Source organism: Megalobrama amblycephala, linkage group LG5 (genome assembly GCF_018812025.1).
Source record: "Megalobrama amblycephala isolate DHTTF-2021 linkage group LG5, ASM1881202v1, whole genome shotgun sequence".
In the NCBI taxonomy this organism is placed as follows: Eukaryota; Metazoa; Chordata; class Actinopteri; order Cypriniformes; family Xenocyprididae; genus Megalobrama; species Megalobrama amblycephala.
Window position 1 is genome coordinate 26,034,763 of NC_063048.1, and position 23,825 is coordinate 26,058,587.

The 23,825-nt window shown below is 34.9% G+C and overlaps 1 protein-coding gene across 2 annotated transcripts in view; it reads right to left on the bottom strand.

The window, feature by feature from the left end:
• sh3yl1 (SH3 and SYLF domain containing 1) overlaps nucleotides 1-23,825 on the bottom strand; it is a 33,496-nt gene that overhangs the window by 8,175 nt on the left and 1,496 nt on the right. For both annotated transcript variants that reach the window (XM_048191529.1, XM_048191528.1), the window contains exons 2-9: nucleotides 17,879-17,989; nucleotides 15,641-15,754; nucleotides 14,934-14,998; nucleotides 12,208-12,320; nucleotides 8,552-8,680; nucleotides 8,261-8,411; nucleotides 5,585-5,657; nucleotides 5,315-5,377 (exon numbers count right to left, since the gene is read on the bottom strand). In XM_048191529.1, coding sequence (XP_048047486.1) covers nucleotides 5,315-5,377; nucleotides 5,585-5,657; nucleotides 8,261-8,411; nucleotides 8,552-8,680; nucleotides 12,208-12,320; nucleotides 14,934-14,998; nucleotides 15,641-15,754; nucleotides 17,879-17,903 — 733 coding nt within the window. In that variant the 5' untranslated portion in view covers nucleotides 17,904-17,989. The remainder of the gene's footprint in view (nucleotides 1-5,314; nucleotides 5,378-5,584; nucleotides 5,658-8,260; nucleotides 8,412-8,551; nucleotides 8,681-12,207; nucleotides 12,321-14,933; nucleotides 14,999-15,640; nucleotides 15,755-17,878; nucleotides 17,990-23,825) is intronic.

The following is a 23,825-nucleotide window of genomic DNA, read 5'->3' on the forward strand; positions in this document are numbered from 1 at the left end:
GAGTCTTTGGCCACTCAAACTTTCCTTCTCACCTCGCATTAGGATGATTTAGACACACGTCTTCTTCCAGGCTGATTTGTAACATCTTTAGTTGATTGGAACTTCTTAATTATTGCCCTGATGGTGGAAATGGGGATTTTCAATGCTTTAGCTATTTTCTTACAGCCACTTTCTATTTTGTGAAGCTCAACAATCTTTTGCTGCACATCAGAACTATATTCTTTGGTTTTACTCATTGTGATGAATGATTAGGGGAATTTGGTCTTTGTGTTTCCTCATGTTTATACTCCTGTGGAACAGGAAGTCATGGCTGGACAATATCATGTTCATGATCACCCTAGTGTGCTAAAAATGTAAATATGAATGAGAATATACTTCAGAGATATTTTACTCATAATAAATTCTAAGAGTGCCAACAATTATGGCCAACGTGTGTTTTGGAGAAAAAACATTTATTTCATAATGTGAGTTTCCCCCCACTTTCAATTCTTTTCCTTCAATGAAAGGTTAGATTTTTGCTAATTTTATGAATTAAAGATCAAAAGTATAGTATAAGTATATGTAAATATTTAGGAATCTATTAAAAAACAATAACTATTTTTGAATTTTATTTGGTGACAGTTCACTTTAACTGACACAACTGATCCATAGAAAAACACTTCTTATGCTTTGCATTGTTCTCTACGGTTTTGCTGTGGAAAAATAAAAGTTAACAAAATAAACAGAGACATCTGTTGTCCTGATTTTGATGAAGTCATCCAGTGCCGTGCTTTGACAAAACAGGCGTACCTGTCTGCTTATTCTGAATTAAGCATTGACAACTGGCTGTTGAAAGACATGTCAAGTAGTTGGCTAACAGCATTTATTCCCTGTACAATTCATCTGGCTCTCTTACACATTATCCTCCTCTGGCCAAAAGATTGCTGTTGGCTAATGGTTTGGTGTCTTATGAAGCTGACAATCGAAACTCAACTCATCATTTGTTGATTTAGAAATTACTGTTATCAACCAGTAGAATATTAACATGTAATTTGACAAAATCCAGTAATTAAACATCACAACAGGGAATTGGACTCCTATTCCCACCTGAAGGAGATGCGAACAATGAAACCTTGTCTACAGCAGTCTCTAACTGTCTGGATCATGCTGAGGCACGTGCACATTTCAAACAATTACCTTCATTTACACATCTGAATCAACAGGGTTAAAAATAACTGAACAAATGCACCATAATAGCATCGAAATTAATTAAAGAGTAAACACAGGAAATGAGGGATATCAGCTAATCATTCTTAGGCTGATGTATGCGTGAGAGATGTGGCGATAATACAAAAATTTAGTTCTTTCAATCTAATTTTAGCAATTTTCAATGAGTCGACTTGTGTGCACTTCAACAAGGAATTATTGCCTGAATTAATGTGCAAGTAATTAAATTATCACTCATTTATGTAATTAAAAGGAATGTAAATGTACAGGCATCTTTTTTTTAGTAGCAAAGGTGATATGTTTGACTGTTGGTATCCATGCATTCAAGAACGACTTTACTTGGGACAACAAACCCCATATCATTTATCTACGATCACAGAATGCGTCTTTAGTTTATATTAGCCTTAGCACGCTTGATTGCCCTCTCTCATAACGTCATTCGCTCACATTAAATGAACTGCAGTTGCGCAAGTTAGGGACAACTGAAGCAAACATACCTTCTCTAAGAAATGTGCAATGTTCTGATGGCACTCTTGTGAAGGACCATGAAGGACCTAAGGGGACCCCTGACACAGTAACAAACACATACAGGTACACAAGCAGTTTTCCCTCCAGGTTGCTATGCTCACAATGACAGAAACACTAGTATACTTAACTTCTAGCCTTCAATGGATCTGAATATTCAGTGCCACAACAAAAGATTTTATTCTTTACCACAATATCGAATAATATCAGTAACACTTTATTTGAGGGTTTTTTAACTAGTTGCTTATTAGTATGCATATTACTAGAAAATTGGCTATTTATTAGTACTTATTAAGCACATATCAGTGCCTTATTCTGCATGACCTTATTCAACATTCTTAATCCTACCCAACACCTAAACTTAAGAACTACCTTACTAACTATTAATAAGCAGTAAATTAGAAGTTTATTGAGGGAAAAGTCATAGTTAAAGGGTTAGTTCACCCAAAAATGAAAATTATGTCATTAATGACTCACCCTCATGTCGTTCCAAACCCGTAAGACCTCCATTCATCTTCGGAACACAGTTTAAGATATTTTAGATTTAGTCCGAGAGCTTTCTGTCCCTCCATTGAAAATGTATGTACGGTATACTGTCCATGTCCAGAAAGGTAATAAAAACATCATCAAAGTAGTCCATGTGACATCAGTGGGTTAGTTAGAATTTTTTGAAGCATCGAAAATACATTTTGGTCCAAAAATAACAAAAACGACGACTTTATTCAGCATTGTCTTCTCTTCTGGAATTGATTCCATTGAATTGATTCCATTGAATCCTTTCATCTGTCGGCGTTGGTAATGCACTTTTACGTAGTCGTGGTTGTTTTTGGCGATTAGGACATCCGCAACATTTTGAAGCATCGAAAATACATTTTGGTCCAAAAATAACAAAAACTATGACTTTTATTCAGCATTGTATTCTCTTCCGGGTCTGTTGTCAATCCGCGTTCACGACTCCGCAGTGACGCTGCTGACGTAAGACGCTGCTGACGTGTTATCCGGTGCACCTGAGCTTTGTTTACAAGAAGGGGGTAATGCACCAAAACGCTGGATACCAACCGCCATAAAACAAGAAGAAGAAGAAGAAGCTTCGTTTACAGTCTGAGGGAGACGCACGCTGTATTCAAGCTATTCTACATTGTTTGTATTTTGCCATTGCTAAATTTTTTAAAATGGTGCGTAAGTGTGCATGTCGCGGATGTCCTAATCGCCAAAAACAACCATGGCGACGTAAAAGTGCATTACCAACGCCGACAGATGAAAGGATTCAATGGAATCAATTCAATGGAATCAATTCCAGAAGAGAAGACAATGCTGAATAAAGTCGTCGTTTTTGTTATTTTTGGACCAAAATGTATTTTCGATGCTTCAAAAAATTCTAACTAACCCACTGATGTCACATGGACTACTTTGATGATGTTTTTATTACCTTTCTGGACATGGACAGTATACTGTACATACATTTTCAATGGAGGGACAGAAAGCTATCGGACTAAATCTAAAATATCTTAAACTGTATTCCGAAGATGAACGGATGAACGACATGAGGGTTAGTCATTAATGACATAATTTTCATTTTTGGGTGAACTAACCCTTTAATAGTTTATATGTGTTCCCTATACTGAAGTGTTACCAAAATATCAAACATGTTTGATATCCTCTGACTGGACGAAATCAAAGTTTTAAAAAGCTTATCCTGTGCTCATCCTACACTACATGAAATCTGTCTGTGAATCTGTGAAATCTGTCAACTCCCACTGCCAAAAATCTTTCGGAAACTAGTGTCAGACTTGTAACAGACTGCAAATTGGAGCAAAAGTCACATAATGTATTTCAGCCTTTAAACTGTTTGTGTAAGATTTTATCTGCCCTGATCAAAAGTACCCCAAACCCCTCTAAAAACCAGCCAACAAACCATGCTGACAAGGCTGGAAGACAAACTAAGACCACAAAACCAACTTAGGCTTGTTTAAGATGCTTTTACAGAAGGGTTATGAGCAATTTATTTTAATTAAAGGGTTAGTGCCCAAAAATGAAATTTCTGTCATTAGTTACTCACCCTGATGTCGTTCGACACCTTCGTTCATCTTTAATTATGTCTTTACTACTTTTCTGGACCTTGAATAACGGTAATTACGTTGCTTTCTATGGGAGATAAAAAAACCTCTCAGATTTCATCAAACATATCTTGTGTATGTGTGTTCAGAAGATGAACGAAGGTCTTATGGGTGTGGAATGACATGACGGTGATTAATGACAGAAATTTCATTTTGGGTGAACTAACCCTTTAACAATTTAAAAAGACAAGTTACTGGTGAGCTGTTTTCTTAAGACTGTAGCCTTTGCTTCCTTTCGGTTGTCCTTTATGAGCAGAATCACTATAATCTCCCTTGAGTGCTGTTGTTGGCTGTCCTGGACTTAAAATCACTGTGTTATGTTGTTGTTATAATGTGTTCATGATGAATCACTGCTGTCATTTATGCATGTGTACTAAAGATTGGCACGAGTACTCGTCTGCGGTTTAGTTGGGAATAAAATGTACTGTTAGCAATAAAGTAGCCTTAAGGACGTGTGGTGACCTAAGACAACATCTTCTCCAAGTATGTCCTATTTAAAGGACAGGGAGGCTGCCAAATGTTTTTGATGCTCGGGTCTGTATGTGACAAAATCCATCAGTCCTGAATCTATACACAAACACACACATCATATATTAGCAAGTGGTCTTTAAAACCTCTCCCCTCAAGGATGAAAATGTCATCTCACTGTGGGAAAGAATGCGTTTGCTGTGTAGCTGACTTGTGACATGGCAAAGAGCACAGAGGCCTTTACTGAATAAAGGAAGATGGGAAAACAGCCAGTCTACAGTTCATGGCTTCTTTCGAAATCTTCCCAGCCAGTCGGAGTGGCTTTCCTCGAAATGGGGCAGGCGAAGCCACTCCGTAGCGTGTTTTTTATCTAATCCCTATAATTCAACTTTAAACATGAGCCTTTAGGAACCTAATGAAAATAAATGAGAATGTTTGTGCAGTTGAATTGACGACAACACAAATCATCCTCCACAGGCTGAGCTGATTAATGAAAGGATTTCACACAGCACTGGGTGTTTTTTCTCGTGCATTTCTGCTATTTAATTAGCCGTTGCTAATCTAGCAGTTTTAATCCACTTTATAATTTATCAGTGTCAACTGAAATGCATGACCATATTGTCATCTTTATTCTCACAGGTATTTCTTGTTGTTTTAAAAAGTGTCTGATTAACCTCACCATTTACCATTTTCCACTTAAGAAGGGAAAAACATACTCCTCATGGTTGTATTAGCTGTGTGGGAAGCTTGTGTTAACAGAAATACACAAAACATTTTGTTCTTGACAGAAACTTTTGAATTATATTTTCTTAGGCACTTACATAGTCCTCAGTATAAGAAAGAAAGAAAACCAGCAGCACTTGTGGCACGCAGGGGTCAAAAAAAAGAAAAGAAAAAAAAAAAATATATATATATATATATTTCCTCAAAATATATATCCTCAAAATAAAATATATTACACTTAATAAAATAAAATACAATTTCTAAACAGCACTCACCTGAACTTTCGGTATCCCAGCTGTCTAAGCTCGGATAAAGAACTGGCTTCACAGATGCAGGAGCTGTAAAAATATAATTTTCTATAGTTATAGTTTTTAATTAACATAACCATAAAAGAGTCACTCAATCAGAGGCAAAGAGATAGCAACTTCCCTTCAATTTTACAACAGCCCAAGAAAATATAGGAAAAAAGTTTTTCAGTCAGTCACCATATTTCTACTCTGAAAGATGAAATGCGTGCGGATCTGAGAGGTCACTCGGGGTCTTACCCTGTGTCCTGGGTGTGTAAGAGGAGGCAGCTCTCTGAGTGGGAGGCCTTGGTCTAGATGGTGCTGAACTCATCTGTGAAAACAGACACCCGAATATACATCAACAGGCTTGTCTCTCACCCAGTGAACTTGATAAGCAGAGACTGCATGGCACTGAAGCAATAAAAATCAATTAGTTTAAGTCTTTGAAAGGACAATTGGACCACTTTTTTTGTAAATTTGAATCAGTATGTAAGATCAGATTGCACCTTAAATATTAACTGGATTTAAGTATATAAGCAACTGAACATACACCGTATTTACACAGTATGTTGTGCCATACACATACAAAACTTCAGATTTTTTTTCATTCCAACTTATAAAACTAAATAACAACATTACATACTTGTTACTATGACAAGGAATCCCTTGGGTTGTTTAGAACTGATTTCATGAGACCACTGTTTTTTTCCACATAACCCCAGTGACCAAAATATACTACCCGAAATATGAAGTGCCAAGAGGAAAGCCTATATTACTGTCATCTACAGTGTTTTATAGAAGTCTGATTTATAGTAGCCATCAAATGAAACTCACAATCACCATCTAATGTGTTGAAAGACTTTGTCAGAAGATTACACCTCTCATGCTTTATGTAGGTGTAATTTATTTATTTCTTCATTCCAAACTCACAGAACTACTGCATACTTGTAAAGTGTACTTTAATGTTTGCCACTAGAGGGGTTTCTGTGTGCACTGACTCAAATGAACAAAATGAAATTTTTTGTTCATTTGACTGGAAAGGGAAAAGAAAAAAAAAACAAAACTTGAGTCAAAGTCAGAGTGGAAAAAGAGTGACTTTAAATCCCATCAAGTAAGAGAGATTAAAGTAACTTAACCCTTCAAATGAGTGATGTTGTCAGTCAAATTAATGTGATGTTTTAGCATGCAAAGAAAAATCACACGGGCAATTTAAACAGAGCTAAAGAGTAACTGGATGGGTGAGGAATATTTATTTTGTTGCTAATCTGATGATACAAATGAGAAGTGATTTCAACAGTGTGCTATTCAATTTTTTTCCCCCCAGTAAATCCCTTGCTATATTGCCGCACACTATAAATCTAAAGAAAAAATTTTTGAATATGATATGATGTCAATAATTCTTCTAAATTTGATAAGACGTGTGGAATTTTGTGACTAAACTTTCCTCTCTCTTTCAGCTGTAAAGTCATTCTAGTGATTCATCTAGTCTGAGTGAATCAGTTTGTTCAGACACAGTTAATGTAAATGATAAAAACTAAATAATAAACGATTCACAACCAATTCACAGTTTTGAGTCCCTGTCCTGCATTTAACATATTTAGTGACAGTGAAATATTTAGTTAAATTCTACTCCATCACAATTTTTTGTTTTTTTGTTTTGTTGTTTAAAGGTGCCCTAGAACTTTTTTTTAAAAAGATGTAATATAAGTCTAAGGTGTCCCCTGAATGTGTCTGTGAAGTTTCAGCTCAAAATACCCCATAGTTTTTTTTAATTCATTTTTTTAACTGCCTATTTTGGGGCATAATTAGAAATGAGCTGATTCAGGGTGTGTGGCCCTTTAAATCTCGTGCTCCACGCCCCAAGAGCTCGCACTTGCCTTAAACAACATAAAAAAAAAGTTCACACAGCTAATATAACCCTCAAAATGGATCTTTACAAAGTGTTCGTCATGCAGCATGTCTAATCGCGTAAGTATGGTATTTATTTTGATGTTTACAATGATTCTGAATGAGTTTGAGGCTATGCTCCGTGGCTAACGGCTAATGCTACACTGTTGGAGAGATTTATAAAGAATGAAGTTGTGTTTATGAATTATACAGACTGCAAGTGTTTAAAAATGAAAATAACAACGGCTCTTGTCTCCGTGAATACAGTAAGAAACGATGGTAACTTTAACCACATTTAACAGTAAGTTACATTAGCAACATGCTAACGAAACATTTAGAAAGACAATTTACAAATATCACTAAAAATATCATGTTATCATGGATCATGTCAGTTATTATTTCTCCATCTGCCATTTTTTGCTATTGTCCTTGCTTGCTTACCTAGTCTGATGATTCAGCTGTGCACATCCAGACGTTCTGCCCTTGTCTAATGCCTTTCATAATGTTGGGAACATGGGCTGGCATATGCAAATATTGGGGGCGTACACCCCGACTGTTACGTAACAGTCGGTGTTATGTTGAGATTTGCCTGTTCTTCGGAGGTCTTTTAAACAAATGAGATTTATATAAGAAGGAGGAAACAATGGAGTTTGAGACTCACTGTATGTCTTTTCCATGTGCTGAACTCTTGTTATTTAACTATGCCAAGATAAATTCAATTTTTGAATCTAGGGCACCTTTAAGTATTTTTGTATCTGTTCAAATTTGATACTATCACCCTGATAGCCCTTGTTGTTCATACATTCAAAACTCTCAATGTCTTTTTACAGCTGATTAAACAAAAAATCAGCAGATAGCTATATATTTTTCCATAATTTTATATTTACATATATTATATATTTATTGTCACCTGTATGTTGTAGCTTGTAGTCTAACGAACTATATACTTTTTCAAAAGAGTAGCAGCATTATATTTAAAATTATGAGTAGCTTGTCACTTAGCAAGCTTTAATTTCAGCTTCAGCTTTAGTAGTGCAAGAAAGTAACCTTGCTTGAAGCTTGCATGTGTTTGTTCTGCCAGTCGGTGGTGTATTTCTCTGTGTAGTCCTGCAAAATGGTGTACAAATCATATGCTTCAGGTGGGGGTTCCACATCTCCATTGAGAATAGCAGAAGCACGAATGTCTTGGCCATAGAACCTACACAAAAGTAGAGCACACATAAGATATTGAAACTATAACACAATGAAAACACAAAGTAGGTCAACATGTGAGGTAACATCAGTGCCTGAGGGTTTTAATACAACATTTAAACTCCTTAACCTATGACACGTTCTTACTTTCGGTTGGTTTCTTTCCGTTCGATGAGATAAGAACCAACAAGAGACACTCCAGCGTAGAGACCACGAGATTTGCAGTACGAGTAGACAGCCGCTGTACTGCGAAACGCCACATCTGCCTCCAAATTCCTGTCAAATATGCTTAGTCAGATTTGTATAGATGCAAGGACTATACACTACACAGTCAAGGCTCATAGTGGAATCGAATGGGAAGATGAAACTGCACTGAAGGTAATAATTACTGGGGTTGTTGAGAGTACATGCTTACTCAGGTCATGTCTTAATAGGGTCTTTTTTTCTTTTATACTTTGCTTTTTTATGGTTTTAAACTCTACCATTCAAAACATTGGGGTCTAATGTGTCTTTGCTGAATAAAAGTATTAATGTCTTTCGAAACTTGAAAGAAATTTTTCACCCCAAACATTTTAAACAGTAGTGTGTCATAATTTAGTGTTTCATTACCACTTCAATCCTCTCTTTGACCCTTTGAAGCCCTTTCTTTCTCTTTTAGCATTAAAAGTCATTTTTAACCTTTGTATTGTTACAGTGTCAGTAGTATATGTAAATAAATAATGTTTACTTGTTCTCTGTGTTACCTGGACCAAGAAATTCATGTTTATTTGTCAGCAAAAATACGCTTTTGACATCTCCAGGGCTTTTGTGAAAACTGCAGTTTCTTTATTTTTTCCCCTCCATTTTGGCATAAAACATTGCGTTAAAAGTCATCGAATTTGAAATGTTGACTAAACTTTTCAGATTTTCCGTCACAGCATTCTCTCCATATTTATGATTCTTTGCAGCCTTTGACCACTGCCTACATCATGTATGGATTCTTGCCTGAAAACTGAAAGTAACTCACTCCCGCTAAACGTTTACTCTTTAAATTCTTGCAAACGAAAACAACACTAAAAAATGTTATACCTAAAAGTTTGCTAAGAAGTATTTCCTACTAAAGCAAAGCGGTATTTGACTCTGGTAAGCATATCCATAACAGACAGGAGTGGTCTTGGACAGCAACATGCCCAGTGCATTATGGGTGTTGAAGTTTTCCTCCCTATTCCAAGTGGTGCTCACTGCAGAGCCAAATGTCGTCCAGCTCCACGTCATGGGTTGGGCTTGACCTAGTCCAGCTCTACCTCTGTGGATCTAATAGGTGGAGGGATAAAGTTATGGGTAGGGTTAGGGTGTTGTTGGACATTGTAGCTCCACCCATTATGTCCAAATTACATCCAGAGAGGGTGGAGCTGGACTTCACGCTCCACCTATGGCTTTGCAGTGAGCAGCCTCTAACCTATTTGAAGACAAGAGCCTTTTTTATTTTTATTTTCTCTAATCAGGTAGCACCAGTTTTGTCAGCTATGAAGTACCCCTTTAAGACTTCTGTGTAAACACCCTCTTCATGTGTTTAAATAGCAAAAGCACACTGCAGCAGTTAAAAAAATAAATTAGAAAAAACTTCACTCATTGCTAATTCTAACATTAGGAAACACTGGAAGGACGTGCAGAGCGGTAGGTGCTACACAGTCAAAAACAGCAGATTCTGTGTGTACATTTGGACAGTCATATATTAATGCTACAAAGTTTCGACATAAAAAATGTTGGAATGGCCAAACTAGCTTTCACCAAACTAATCTTTACAGACCAAAGAGATGATTTTCAGTTCTGAAAGGTACAGTAATTTAAAGGTCCCGTTTTTCGTGGTTTTTTGAAGCTTTGATTGTGTTTATAGTGTGCAATATAACATGTGTTCATGTTTCGCGTGTAAAAAACACAGTATTTTTCACATAATTTACTTATCTGTATACCGCTGTTTCCACTGTCATAAAAACGGGCTGATGACTTCCTTGTTCTATGAAGTCCCTCCTTCAGAAATACGTAACGAGTTCTGATTGTGCCAGCGGTTCCTGTGTTGTGATTCGACAGCAGCTTAGCGGAAAGGTCCCGGAAAGGTCACGCCTCTTACCATAACGTGGAGATGCATGCGCTCAGCGTTATTGTAAACATGTCTTTAATTTTACCCTATCAATTTGAGCCGGAATCAGACCCGGTGATTGGACTGCGGGATGAAAATAACAGCGTTTCGACGACATGGCGACAAACACACTCTACAAACGCAACTCTTGTGTATTCCTGTGGGCGGAGGTTAGTCAAAAAACTGTTTTAGTGACGTCATTAAAGAAGGAAGTAGAGGGATGTAGTCCAAACTGGCTGTTCGATGTAGGCGACTTCTGTTAAATAAAACATCTCGCTTGGCATTGACCTTTGAGCTTTAAAATTTTACAGATTTTATTTATACTCTAACAACAACATTACACACTAACTAAAGTTTGAAACATGGGATCATGAAGAACGGGACCTTTAAAACATTGTATTCCCCTTTAAAATATTTATAAAATATCCATGTTTCACTGTCCACTAACTAAATAACTATGTTCTTAAAAGAGACCTTGATTTTGATGCAAACCTTGATTTTATTAAAATAATGAGATGTAACATTTATATAAAATATATCCTAGTAGGTGGTAAGAAGGTTCTATTCCAAAAATAACTCATTTCAAAAGAGCACATGGACCCTGCAGTCATTGCTGCCAAACCAAATCCAAACCCGATCTAATCTAAGCCAAAAAAAAAAAAAATAGATCCACATTAAGTGTTAGTTTTCAAAGCTACTGTAGTGCAGCAGGCACCCATTCAGTACAATATTGCTTGCAGCTCTATTCTGGAGAGATCCATAAACAACAATTAAAGCAGTGAGAACAAAAAAGGACTTTCCAAACAAGCATGAACACAGCAGAATCCGTCAATAAAGATAAAATCACTGATTCACCTTAGAACAATGCAGCTGTCATTTAAACTAGCACTACTGAATGGCTCCTAATGTACAGTATGGATACCCTTTATTATCTATAATTCTCACAGTATTTTCCACACAGGTTCATGCTTGTCAAATTACGAATGACTGTGTTGCGTATGAAAGCTTAAGCTGGCAGCTCACAACTGTATACATTTTTTGTATAAACATGTCATCAGAGAAAATTAGTCCCTTGTGAAATAATAAAAATAGATGCTTTTATATTTTGTTGATTTTTTTGCAACATTCAGCAAGAGCTTTTTCTTTCATTGCTATCCATAAATGCACTAAAACAACAGTTCAAAAACATTAGACAGCTTATTTATACCATCAGAGAAATGCTGTCAAAGCCCTCCATCGCCTATGTAAACATTTTAAAAACACTTGTTCTCCAAACAAATGGGCTTCAACACTCGATTTTTCAAATTAATAAAACGCAATGCAACTCACAAACGTTCAAGGCCTGAACAATCCTTTTCTCATTCCTGTCCACATTGCTTTGGCAGCACTTTCAGTAACATAAAAAAAAAAAAAATCATAACATCAATTGCCTAACATATTGCCTTTTTTCTTTAAGCCATAACCTTTGATTTTAATCAGAAGTCAGCCAAGTGACACAGATGCATCCAGATAAAAAATAAAACACTTTAGTAATAAAAGTGTCATTTCATTTACGACACTGATACTTAACAGTGGACATTTGCTCAAAGAACCCAAGTTTCCAAACCTTCACTCTCCATTATTCCCTCTCTTCTGACCCCTGGCAACAGAATGGGGTACTACACTTTAAAATCAACTCACATACCTGCCAAGAGGCCCAACAGCAACAGTGCAGTTTCCTCCAAGTGTAAGATTGCCTCCTTTACTAAAAGCATCCACAGCTCTCCTCTGATTCAAGATGATGACAAAATCTGATGACTGGAGATGAAAAGAGACAGATGGACAGATGTCATGTTTTATGTGAAGCATTAGAGGGACGGTTTACCTAAAAATGACTTTTTTCCTTCTCACAAGAAGAATTTTACTTACACTGAAACTAAATGGTGACCATGGGATGTCAAAGAAAGTCTGAATTTAATTGTTTTTCAGATTTCTTAATTTTTTATTTAAACTTTACACAATTTGAATTTCAAACTAAAAAATGAATATAAAAATAATTCAATATGAATTTTACTTACACTGAAAGTGAATGGTGATGGGATGTAATTTCAAAGAAAGTTTAAATTAAATTAATTACATTAAATACTTTTTTTTTGTTACATTATACATTTTGAATTTTAAACAAACAAACAAAAAAAGGAGAGAGGATAAGAATGATAAGTCGGGTATCAAATACCTTGTGCCTTTACCTAAATATAAATAAAAACTAAACGACAGTCATTATATTCAAAGAACTGTAGTATTTTTAAAATCGTGCCACAGATGTGCTGTGGTATAAACAATATAGCCGAATCTCATACTGCCCAGCCCTAAAACACTCACATATTTCACCAGATACTCAGAACTGCCTATTCTAGTCTCACAACTGGCATCACTCTTTTCATGATTTTCTCTCTCGGTTTATAAAATCAGCACCAGGCCATGTGATGTTAGTTAGTAAGCGAGTGTGTCCTTAATGCATAATCTAGCTATATATCACTCTGACAAGCACTTATGCCAACTATTGTGCATCTGTCACCAGCAAAACATTAAAAAACTAGCTCTATATTCAGCGTTTGGTATCGAAAGATTTGGACCGGTTTCAGACATACTCTGGTTTTAATGCCTAAAGATAAAATCGATATTTCCTGTACTCCCTTGCTACTTATCAGGTGTGTTGCTACATACTGAGAGACAGAGACCGCAGTGCTAACCACAGTGCCTGAAGGCTACTCGAGAAATTAATCAAGACTGTCAAGATGCACAGGCGCTCGGTACACAAATGACTCATCCGAGCTGCAATCCAAGGTCAGGAAACAAAAGTGCAACTTCTGCCTGATGCTGACAAATGACCTCGCTGGACACATGCACAGTGATTTCCTGTGCCAGAGATATGAGAATCCACTTTACGCTTTGAAAAATGATGAAGCCAGCACTTGAGCTACAAATAGCTCCCAACAAAAGGCTGACCTGTGGTTTAGGGAAAAGGTCGTAATGAGTAATTCATAATGGATCATGCTTTTACAGAACACCTTGCAAGATTCAGGGAAAACTTACTGTTGACATTACTTCAATTCAAATCAAAAGTAAACAATTATTTTGGGGAGCACCTGTTTGAGTAAATGATAGTGAAATTTAATTATAAATCAAACCCGGGTTGTATATTTGATGAAAGTAAAGTAATTTGCAAAACTTTTTTTGCAAGATTAAGTCCATAAAGTGTGAAGGCAGTTGCTACGTTTTATTGTTTATTTATTTATTTGTTGCTTACATTAAGAATCACACAAAAGCATATCAATTTGTTTTCTTGAAACCTAAGAAAATTAATTGGTTTTCTTCATAATTAAAACTAGCCTATAAGATTATTCACGATTAATTATTCTAAATGATTGACAGCTCTAATAACATATATGTTTTATTAGGGAGATGATGGAAAGAAAAAGAAATACAAAACAAGACAGCCAAGTCAGACAGGGCAAATATTTTAGTGTCTTGATGTTCTTGTCTATGCATGACTCAGACAATCTCGATGGAAAGAAAACATTTTTTCCATGACATTGCATGTGAAGTAATTTACAAATTATACCCTGATGAAGAACCTATAGTGTCTGCATACGGAGCATAATCCATAGGCATACAGCATAGTGTAGTCCAAGATGTTCATCTGATACGTGAATAAACATGTTGCATAACTGTTCTTGAACACTTTACTGACTCTCTAACTGACTCTCTGATTCAGCACAAAATATGTGAGAAACTTTTTGTATCTACTACTAAGGTGCTTATCATGTTACCTATGGTTATGTCTAGTCAGATGTTTTTTTGACTATTCATTATCTATTGATGTTAAAAAAAAACATCTACCAAAGAACCCAAAAGGAATTTTAAAGTAACGAAAAAATGACCTTCTCACAGCTTAAAAAAAAAAAAAAAAAAACTATTTAGCCAAAAACCCAATTTATATCTGAATGTTCTTTTAAGACGCATTTCCACCAGGAACTTTCCCCAGAATCTAGGGTCTAAATGAAGTTCCAGCATTTTGATTGGTTGACTCCACGCAGCATTTTATTTCAACCACCATTTTAAAAAGTCTGTTGCGGTGCGTGAGTTGTTTGCTATTTGAATCATCAATGGAGTTTAAAAAATATGACTGATGGACCGATGACGAGGTTCAGGTTTTATTAAGCTTATATGTGGAGGACAGAATCCAGCTGGAGCTGTAAAGTTGCGCACAGCCCTACGTCACCGGACTTAATCTTCACGGTACTTTAGACCGCAGTGGAAACACAGACAGCAACAGGTCTGGGGGAAAAAATTTCCTGGGACAAATTGTTCCAGGTAATTACAGTGGAAAAGCAACTTTAGAGAGTCTGGTGTCAAATAAAAACTTACCTCCAGACCAATTTCAAATCCTCCACCGAGTCCAGCAATACCAATTGCTGAAGGAGCAGACCATCCTTCATAACAGAAAGCAGAAAACGAAAAACATTAAAATGAAAAACAAAACAAAAAAACGTTACACTATATATATATATATATATATATATATATATATATATATATATATATATATGTCAAGTCAAATATATAAAATATATATCAAATATATATAACAAGTCAAAATGGTCTTTCTTCAACTTTTTTTTCCGAGATTAAAATATAGTGCCAAAACATGGGACTATTTGTCCACTATAACAGCTATTACCAAAGTTTCAATAATGATTACTACAATACTCAAAAAATCTTCTGAACTTGTATCGTCTCTGAATAATGTACAAGTTAAATGAGTAAAAACAATGAAGCTCTAAATGACCATAAGGAGTGTTTTGTTTATACAGTTTAGAATGTTGCTAAGGCAGCTGCCAGACATCAATTATACCAAAACCCATTAAACCTCCCTATTTACTCAAATTGGTCTAATTTGTTGTAATAGTTATGCTTTAGACATGAAGATAAATGAAAAGGAATACATTTCTGAACATGTACTGTACAGTTTAAGTCACAAACCCGTACAATCACCTGACCTCACCAAGCAAATATTCGTGTAAATATATTTTACACTTAAAATAAACGTCAGAAAAGACGGAAAACCAACTTACTTCCATCAGCAAGTCTTGCGATCACTATCCCACTGCCACCCCTCGCAGTGATCATGAAACCCGCTTTGAAGACTGACAGGATGGCGAGTCCCTGAGCCTTGGCAATGACATGGGCTGGTGTCAGGTTGTGGAAAAGATAGAAGTAAATGAATATGAGATATTACAACTGGACTTGTGCAGGCAAAACTCTTCTGAATCTAAACACAAAGACTGAAATATATAAATAAAAAAAATCAATCAATCTGTAAATGCAAGATGAAACAGGTAGGCAGAGTTGATTGGTGCATTGTGTTTTCGCACAGGTTGCACAGATATGGTGAAGTCACTGAGTGAGTTGCATTCATGTCACATTCTGAAGACATGCATGAACAGATACTTGGCAATGGACTGGCAGAAAGACTGCTGGTCTTGTATACAAATGACATCAGTCAACAGAAATGCTAACTTTGAGCAGTTAATAGCACTTACATGTCTGGCATGTGTGCTATTACTGCATCAGGATTAGTCTACGCTCTTAAACCACAAGAAACCATGGTATTTAGAAAAATAAAAATGTATCAATGTCAATGCATAAACATATCAATATATAAAAGTGGCATTTAATTTTTGGCACAAAACTATTTTTTTTTATTTTAAAACATTTCACTAAAATTAAAAGGTACACTGTGTAACTTTTTAAAATTTAAATAATGAGTCAATACATCATCAATCCTTCTTCCAGTGTGTGTTTTTGTCTTACCTCACTATGGTAAGCCTTTTTTAAATGTTTATATTTTAGCCCTGACGGGATGGTTTTCGCGGGGATTTGCATACATGCGTCACTCACCCGTGTGTGTCTCGTCATAGCCGTAAAAAGAGAAAAGTTATGGCTACTTTGATGCAGTATGGCGTGGGAGCAGCATAGTTTAATTGTCACAACGAGTGAGAAAGTTTGAAATGGTGAACTCTAAATCTCTCTGGGGAATCACCAGTTTTAAAAAAAAAAAAAAAAAAAAAAAAAAAAACGCAGAACAGAGGAAAGTCTGCTGGCAAAAAGAGAGCTGGTGTTCTGACGTAGAACCCAAAAGCGTTACACAGTCTATACAACGTAAACAGCGTAGGAGAATGACAGGATATTGTTGAATAAAGTCATTATTTTTGCTGTTTTTGCGCACAAAAAGTATTCTTGTCGTTTCATAACATTAAGGTTGAGCCACTGTAGTCACATTGACTATTTTAACGAGGTCTCTACTTTTCTGGACCTTGAATGTGATAATTACATTGCTTTCTATGGTGGATAAAAAAAACTCTCGAATTTCATTAAGAAAAATATCGTAATTTGAGTTCTGAAGATGAATGAAGGTCTTACGGGTTTGGTTTGGAACTACATGAGGGTGAGTAATTAATGACTGAAATTTCATTTTTGGGTGAAATAACTCTTTAAGTATCCTAATTAAACTAAGGCTTAATCCTGGCTTAATCTAAACCCTGTCTGTGAAACCAGGCCATAGTGTACCTTTAAGTTTAAAGCATAAAACAACAGATAATGAGCATGAAATGAAGAGCATGTCCGTAGGTGAATTGAATTACACCTGTATGAAATTTGAGAGAACTGACTTCATCCACTAAAAATCATCTTGGGACCACTGGCAAAATGTTTATAAAAATACATCTGAAAAGTTAGTTCTCTGGTCTAAAATCATTTGTGTGCAGAAACCACTTGGTTTGATATTTTCTTATTTAATGCTTTGAAATTTTTAAGTGTTCACTGTAAGCTTACAAATACTTTGTGGAGCCACTGTATTGTGTAAATAAGAAAACAATCTTAGAACTTCATAATTTGTCTATTAAACTGAGAAATACATTTAATAAAGTTATGGCTGTCAAACAATTAAATAAATTAATTTCATTAACTGCAAATAATCACATAATTTGCTTAAATTAATAAATTAATATTGTTGTTTGAATTGTTCCATATGGGTCAGAGTGATTAAACTAATTCATATTAAATAATTAATGTAATAATAATTTATACATTAAATTGCCCAAAACAGAACATTTGCAGTGCTTTTACACAAGGTTACCAAAAAGAAAATATTCATACATATATGGTACAAATATGATACTGAACCCTTTGTTCTCAGACTCAGAAAAAATGAATCATTTGAATTCAATTAATTCAATTAATCCCCATAACTAAAAGACAAATGTTTTTCCATTGCCTTCTAACTGGTTTACAACAGCAGCGACAACAGTTACCTGGAATAAGTTTATCAGGCCCCATTCTGTTGGATATTTCTGTGAACTCTCTGAGGATCTTGCCGGCCTTCTTGGCCTCAGACTTTAGGTTAGCAGGAATAGGGTTATTCACTGTAAAAGAAACGTCAGAAGATACATAATGTTCTCACATTCCATCAATCTGAAATGTCAAATGTCTAGTAGACTAAATTTGTAGGGCGTTGGGCATCTTCCTGAATGCTTTCAACTCTACTATGTAAATGACTCATGGCATTTTTTACTATGTACTACCAGGCTATAGGCAATTTATAATATTTAACCACTTGTTCAAGGTGACAGAGATTTGAAGTCACCACAATTGCCTGTTCCTGTTAATTATTCAGTAATGCATCAAATGTCAACATAAACAAATTATTATTATTTTGCTCATCTCAATGATAATTGCACTAATTATAATAGCCTTACAATCAGTGATTAATGTGTTAATATTCATGCTGATGACTTTGGGTCAAAGAAATGTGTCTCCCATGAGTCACTGAGTCAGATTTGCCTTTCCTCCAGTTGTTACTCATTACATCTTATCCCAGCCCATCTAAAAGCCATCTAAAACACTGATGCAGGTAAATTCCCATTTACAACATATAGAAAAAGATAAAAGTCAAATAAATAACAGTGTCCAAGATAAAGAAAAATCACTTAAAATCTCATTTAAAATGCAAGTTTATAGAAAAGATTTGAGAAATTTTAACATAAAAATTACTGTGGTGTAACCATCAAATAAATAACATTTTCCTTACAGCTTGAATAAATGTGAGCGTACATATCTTAATTATTATTTTCAGAAGTTTTAAAATATATTTCCAGGTAAAAATTATTTTTTGCAAATATGAATTAGGCTACTAATAATTTCAATATATCAGCAGCACGTTTTTATGCCCCCAAAAAAATGTATATCTAAAAGGGGTGTATTCAAGTCACTGTATGCATGCATGACATTTTAAAGTATTTTCGAATAATATGAATCCATACAAACACTGCACCCGATGTACAGTATACTACAAAAGCATTCCTTTTAAATACCACCACACCCTCATTTTGCGACACTGATTAATGCATCGCTTTCTACGAACTGATTTTTGAGGGATGAATCACTGGATATATTGGGGTGCTCAAGCACCATTTTGCAACAAATAAGAGTTGTTTTTGGCAGGTGCACACTTTCTGTGGTTTGGTTCTGTGGTACTTGCAAAATGTCACTTTCAACGCAGTCTTTCCAGTTGAGGAATTCTTGCAATACCGGCCACATCAACAAGACGATTCTCCTGTATGCACCTGCTTAAATAATTCAATTTAGTAATACCAGGTCTGCCACCATTTAGGCTGTTCTGTCCAACTAATGCTGCTCGAGACATTCTTAATGAGACAGACTTTGACAAGTCACTAACCAATGATAACTGATGACTTTATCTTGGCAATGTTTCAATGGTAGGAGCAAATGTACAGAATACTTCTTGCTTCAAGCAAAAAAAGCTATAACTAGATGTTGGTATAAACCTAATCTGCCACAAATACAGGACTGGATTGAAGTTTAAAAAAATATGTTTTGTGTGAACTTTCAAAGAGAAAAAATGATTGATTACTAGTCCAAATGTTCTGAATATATAACCCGTATTGAACGACATACATTTTGGTTATAAGAATGTTTATATACACATAGGTGATGGTTTTGACTTCCTCCTTATGTGAGGAATTTGTCACTCTAGAAACATGCTACCCTTGTTTTCAAGATAAATGTTCTCTACTTTCGAATCGATGAATAGAGTTCATTTGTAAGTTGAATAGGTACAAAAGTGACAAATGTCATAAACACATGTTAAATATTTGACCTTGTTCAACCTTTTTTACACAGTAAAAATGTAAACAAAAAAGTATCAGATTGACAACGGCTGCTGTAATTTAGCATCCTTGAAATTTTAAAGGGCTGTTGATGTATATTATTTACAACTACAAATGAATCACTCAATGGTTATTTTTTAAGTAACACACTTCCATCACTATATACTACTGTTACACAACACAAAAGGGTCAAAAATCTATTCCTATCCATGGCTCATTCAGATTGCACACCAAAGTTTGTTCAAGTTCCTAACCCTAAAAATGAGCAAAAGTAAAAATGATGCTTGCCTTCACATAAAAACTTCCCCAAGTTCAGGACATCACATGAAAAAGCAGATGACTAACAAAGAAGTCATTCACAGTTGTTTCAGATTATTTCCAAAGTAAAAAAAGAGGACCAAGGTCATGTTCTGTTTTTGTATCGCTTAAAAGTGCCTACAATCCATTATTTATTTTAAGAAGCATATAAACACTGCTCTAGCCTGAAAATAAGTGCACGAGATTTCCGAAAGTGAACTGGAGTAATGAACTTTTTAAGACCTGAAGACCAGTCGAGAACATCAAGTTGGTCATTTTACACAAAGTGCTTATGGGTAATAACAATCTCTCATTACGAACATATACATTGTAGCAGTAAATGCCAGGCTGTGGCTGGTAACACCTCTATGATTCTCTTCCACTCACATTTTTTTAGTATTAAACAGCTGTGTGCTGAGAATTCTTCTCTCAACTGTCATTCAGCTCCTGATGTAATGCGCTGGAAAAATTACTCTACTGAACTGCCGTCAATGATCATAAAACTCCACGCGCTTTCAAACTGTCTGGGAGATACCTCAAGACTTCTGCGTAAGTAACTTATGTCAAATAGCATCTCATCTATCAGACATTATGCCAAAATACCTCAGAAAAGAATGTCTGTCTGAGTCATCCTCAGTCTAACCTGATCATATGACGTGGTTTTAAAGTGGATTAGTACGCACTGAGCAATGTAATGGTGATTTCAGGGATCAGCTGTGCTATAACCAAAACAAAAACAAAACATTTTCTAGTGTTAAAAGTGTATTAGTTATCTCATCTGACAGACCATGCAGTATTGCTTACAAATTCACACTATTAAAAACCTCTGCCGTTACCAAAGCTACAAAAACCCTGTGCAAGCTAAGACACTGACATTTCATTGTCATGTCATGCAAATAGTAAGCCATTTCAACCCCATATTTCGCCAAATAATTTGTTTAACGATATGCATTATGGTATTACGCAATACCGCTGACCAGTATGTCTGATTTTTACTTGCCCTGCAAACATTTTCACTGACCTAAACAGAAAAGAATGATCCATTTTTATATTTTCTAGAAATATTTACAATACTGATCAAAAGTTTGGGGTCATTTGGGGTCAGATTTTTTGTAAAGAAATTAATATGTTCAACATTAACATGTTAAATTGATCAAAAGTGACAGTAAAGGCATTTGTAATGTTACAAAAGATTTTTATTTCAAATGAATGCTGTTCTTTTAAGCTTTATATTCATTATGAATCTTGAAAAAAAAAAAAACATTTTCACAAACATATTAAGCAGCACAACTGTTTTTAACATTATTAACTTAAGCAACGTTTCTTGAGCACAGAATCTGCATATATAAATTATTTCTGAAGGATTATTTGAGTACAGTAAGACTGGAGAAACAACATTGTAAGTAGACTGGACTGGAGTAACAACATTGTAACAATATTTCTTTTTTTGATTAAATAAATGCAGCCTTTGTGAGGCATGTTTTCAAAAACATTTTTAAATATAAATAATATAAATAAACATACAGACCCCAAACATTTGAACAATTTTTTTTTGTTTACTAAAATATTTTTTCTTTATAAAACCATCACAGATAATTAAACGTTTAAGTTTTCAAGGCATAAAAACTACGGTTGCAAAATTCCGGGAATTTTCTAAGCTGGAAACTTTCCATGGGAATTAACGGGAATATATGGGAATTAACGGGAATATATGGGAATTAACAGGAATATATGGGAATTAACGGGAATATATGGGAATTAACAGGAATATATGGGAATTAACAGGAATATATGGGAATTAACGGGAATTTGCAAAATTGCAGGTTAGCCTATAACAGGATACTTAAATGTAGTTGAAAAAAACATCTTGCAACATAATTTTGGTTAAAACAACCAGATTTAATGCAATTTCAGTTGAATTTTTACCCTGACATTCACACAGCACACTACTTACTGCAGGGCTATTGAGGCCACACCCCCTGCATGCACTGTGCATTCCCCCAGTCCATAACATGCACATTTGATCAAAAATACAGAAAAAACAGTAATATTGTGAAATATAACTACAATTCAAAATAATGGTTTTCTATTTTAATATACATTAAAATATAATTTATTTCTGTGATGCAAAGCTGAATTTTCAGCATCATTACTCCAGTCTTCAGTGTCACATGATCCTTCGGAATTTATTCTAATATGCTAATCTGATACTCAATTATCAATGTTGGAAACAGTTGTGCTGCTTAATATTTTTTATAACCTGTGATACTTTTTTCAGGATTCTTTGGTGAATAAAAATGTAAAGAACAGCATTTAAAATAGAAATATTTTGTAACAATATACACTACCAGTCAAAATTTTGGGGTCAGTAATATTTTTGAAAGAAATTAATACATTTATTCAGCAAGGATGTGTGAAATTGATTAAAAAAAAAAAAGTGATATTAAAATGATATTGTTAGAAAAGATTTCTAACTTTTTATTCATCAATGAATCCTAAAAAAAAAAAGTATTACAGGTTCCAAAAAAATATTAAGCAGTGCAACTGTTTCCAACATTGACAGCAACTGAGTATCAAATCAGCATATTAGAATGACTTCTGAAGGATCATGTGACACTGAAAAAAAGAACACATAAGAACTGCTGCAATAAAAATATTTATTTTACATAATTACTAAATTAGAATTAATTGAATGTGAAAAAGAAATTTCATGTTATGACTAAACAAAATGTTTATATTTATGTTTGTATATGATACATTTTATATAAATATTAGAAATTTATATAAATTTCCCAAAATTTCCAATTAATTGCCATAAATTTCCATAAATTCCCATAAATTCTTGTTAAGTTTCCAAATTGGAATATTTCCAAAATTCCCCCGGTTAAGTTCCCATGGAAAGTTTCCGAAAGCACTAGCACAAAAGGGGCAACCAAAAGACCAAAAGGGCAAAAGGGTTTCATCAACCAGACCAAAGCTCCTTCACACTTGCCCCGGGTCAGTGGGCCATCTGTCTGAGCCCTGCTAAATACAAATAATAATATGCAACTAACCATATATTATATCATGCATATTTAAGATGAATATTTGTTATTTGTACAGTATTTTGGTCCAAATAAATGTCCCTTGTTAGTAGCTAGACAAAATCAGCAGATCCCAACATGAACAGATTGCATGACATGCCTGCAACCTAAATACATTAAATACAGGTTACTGATAAAACTTTGTGTTCACCACACAAACACATTGCAGTTAATTATTGGCTTCTGAGAACATGATCATTTACAAACCAAACAGAACTTTGGTGGGCCAATGCTTTTTACTTTAGTTTGTAAAATAAACACGTTTGGTACTGTCCTGGGCCAATGCATGATTCCCATTGTAAAATCCGTTTCCTGAAGTAAAATAATTTGAAAAGCACTGCCATTAAAGAGCAAATGAAGCACTATTTCTGAACCTAATGTCAGCTGCCACTGACTAAAGTGAGCCTTGGGTCGTTTTTTGATTTGTCTAATACAAGAATCCCCTCTTTCTATTCTATAAGCCTACGGCTTTAATACATGTGTCTGCAACAGAAAAAAAATGATTGTGCTATTAAAAAAGGGAATTCATATACAAGCAAAAGCACTGAACTTTGTGAACTGAGAACATCTGGATGGGGAATTGCAGATGAATGCAGTTCTCTCTCTTACATGATAAATATTTTCTCAACAGACTTGAGAACAATAAAGCATAAACTTTGCATGGTATAAATCTGACAAGAATCGGTAGCAAC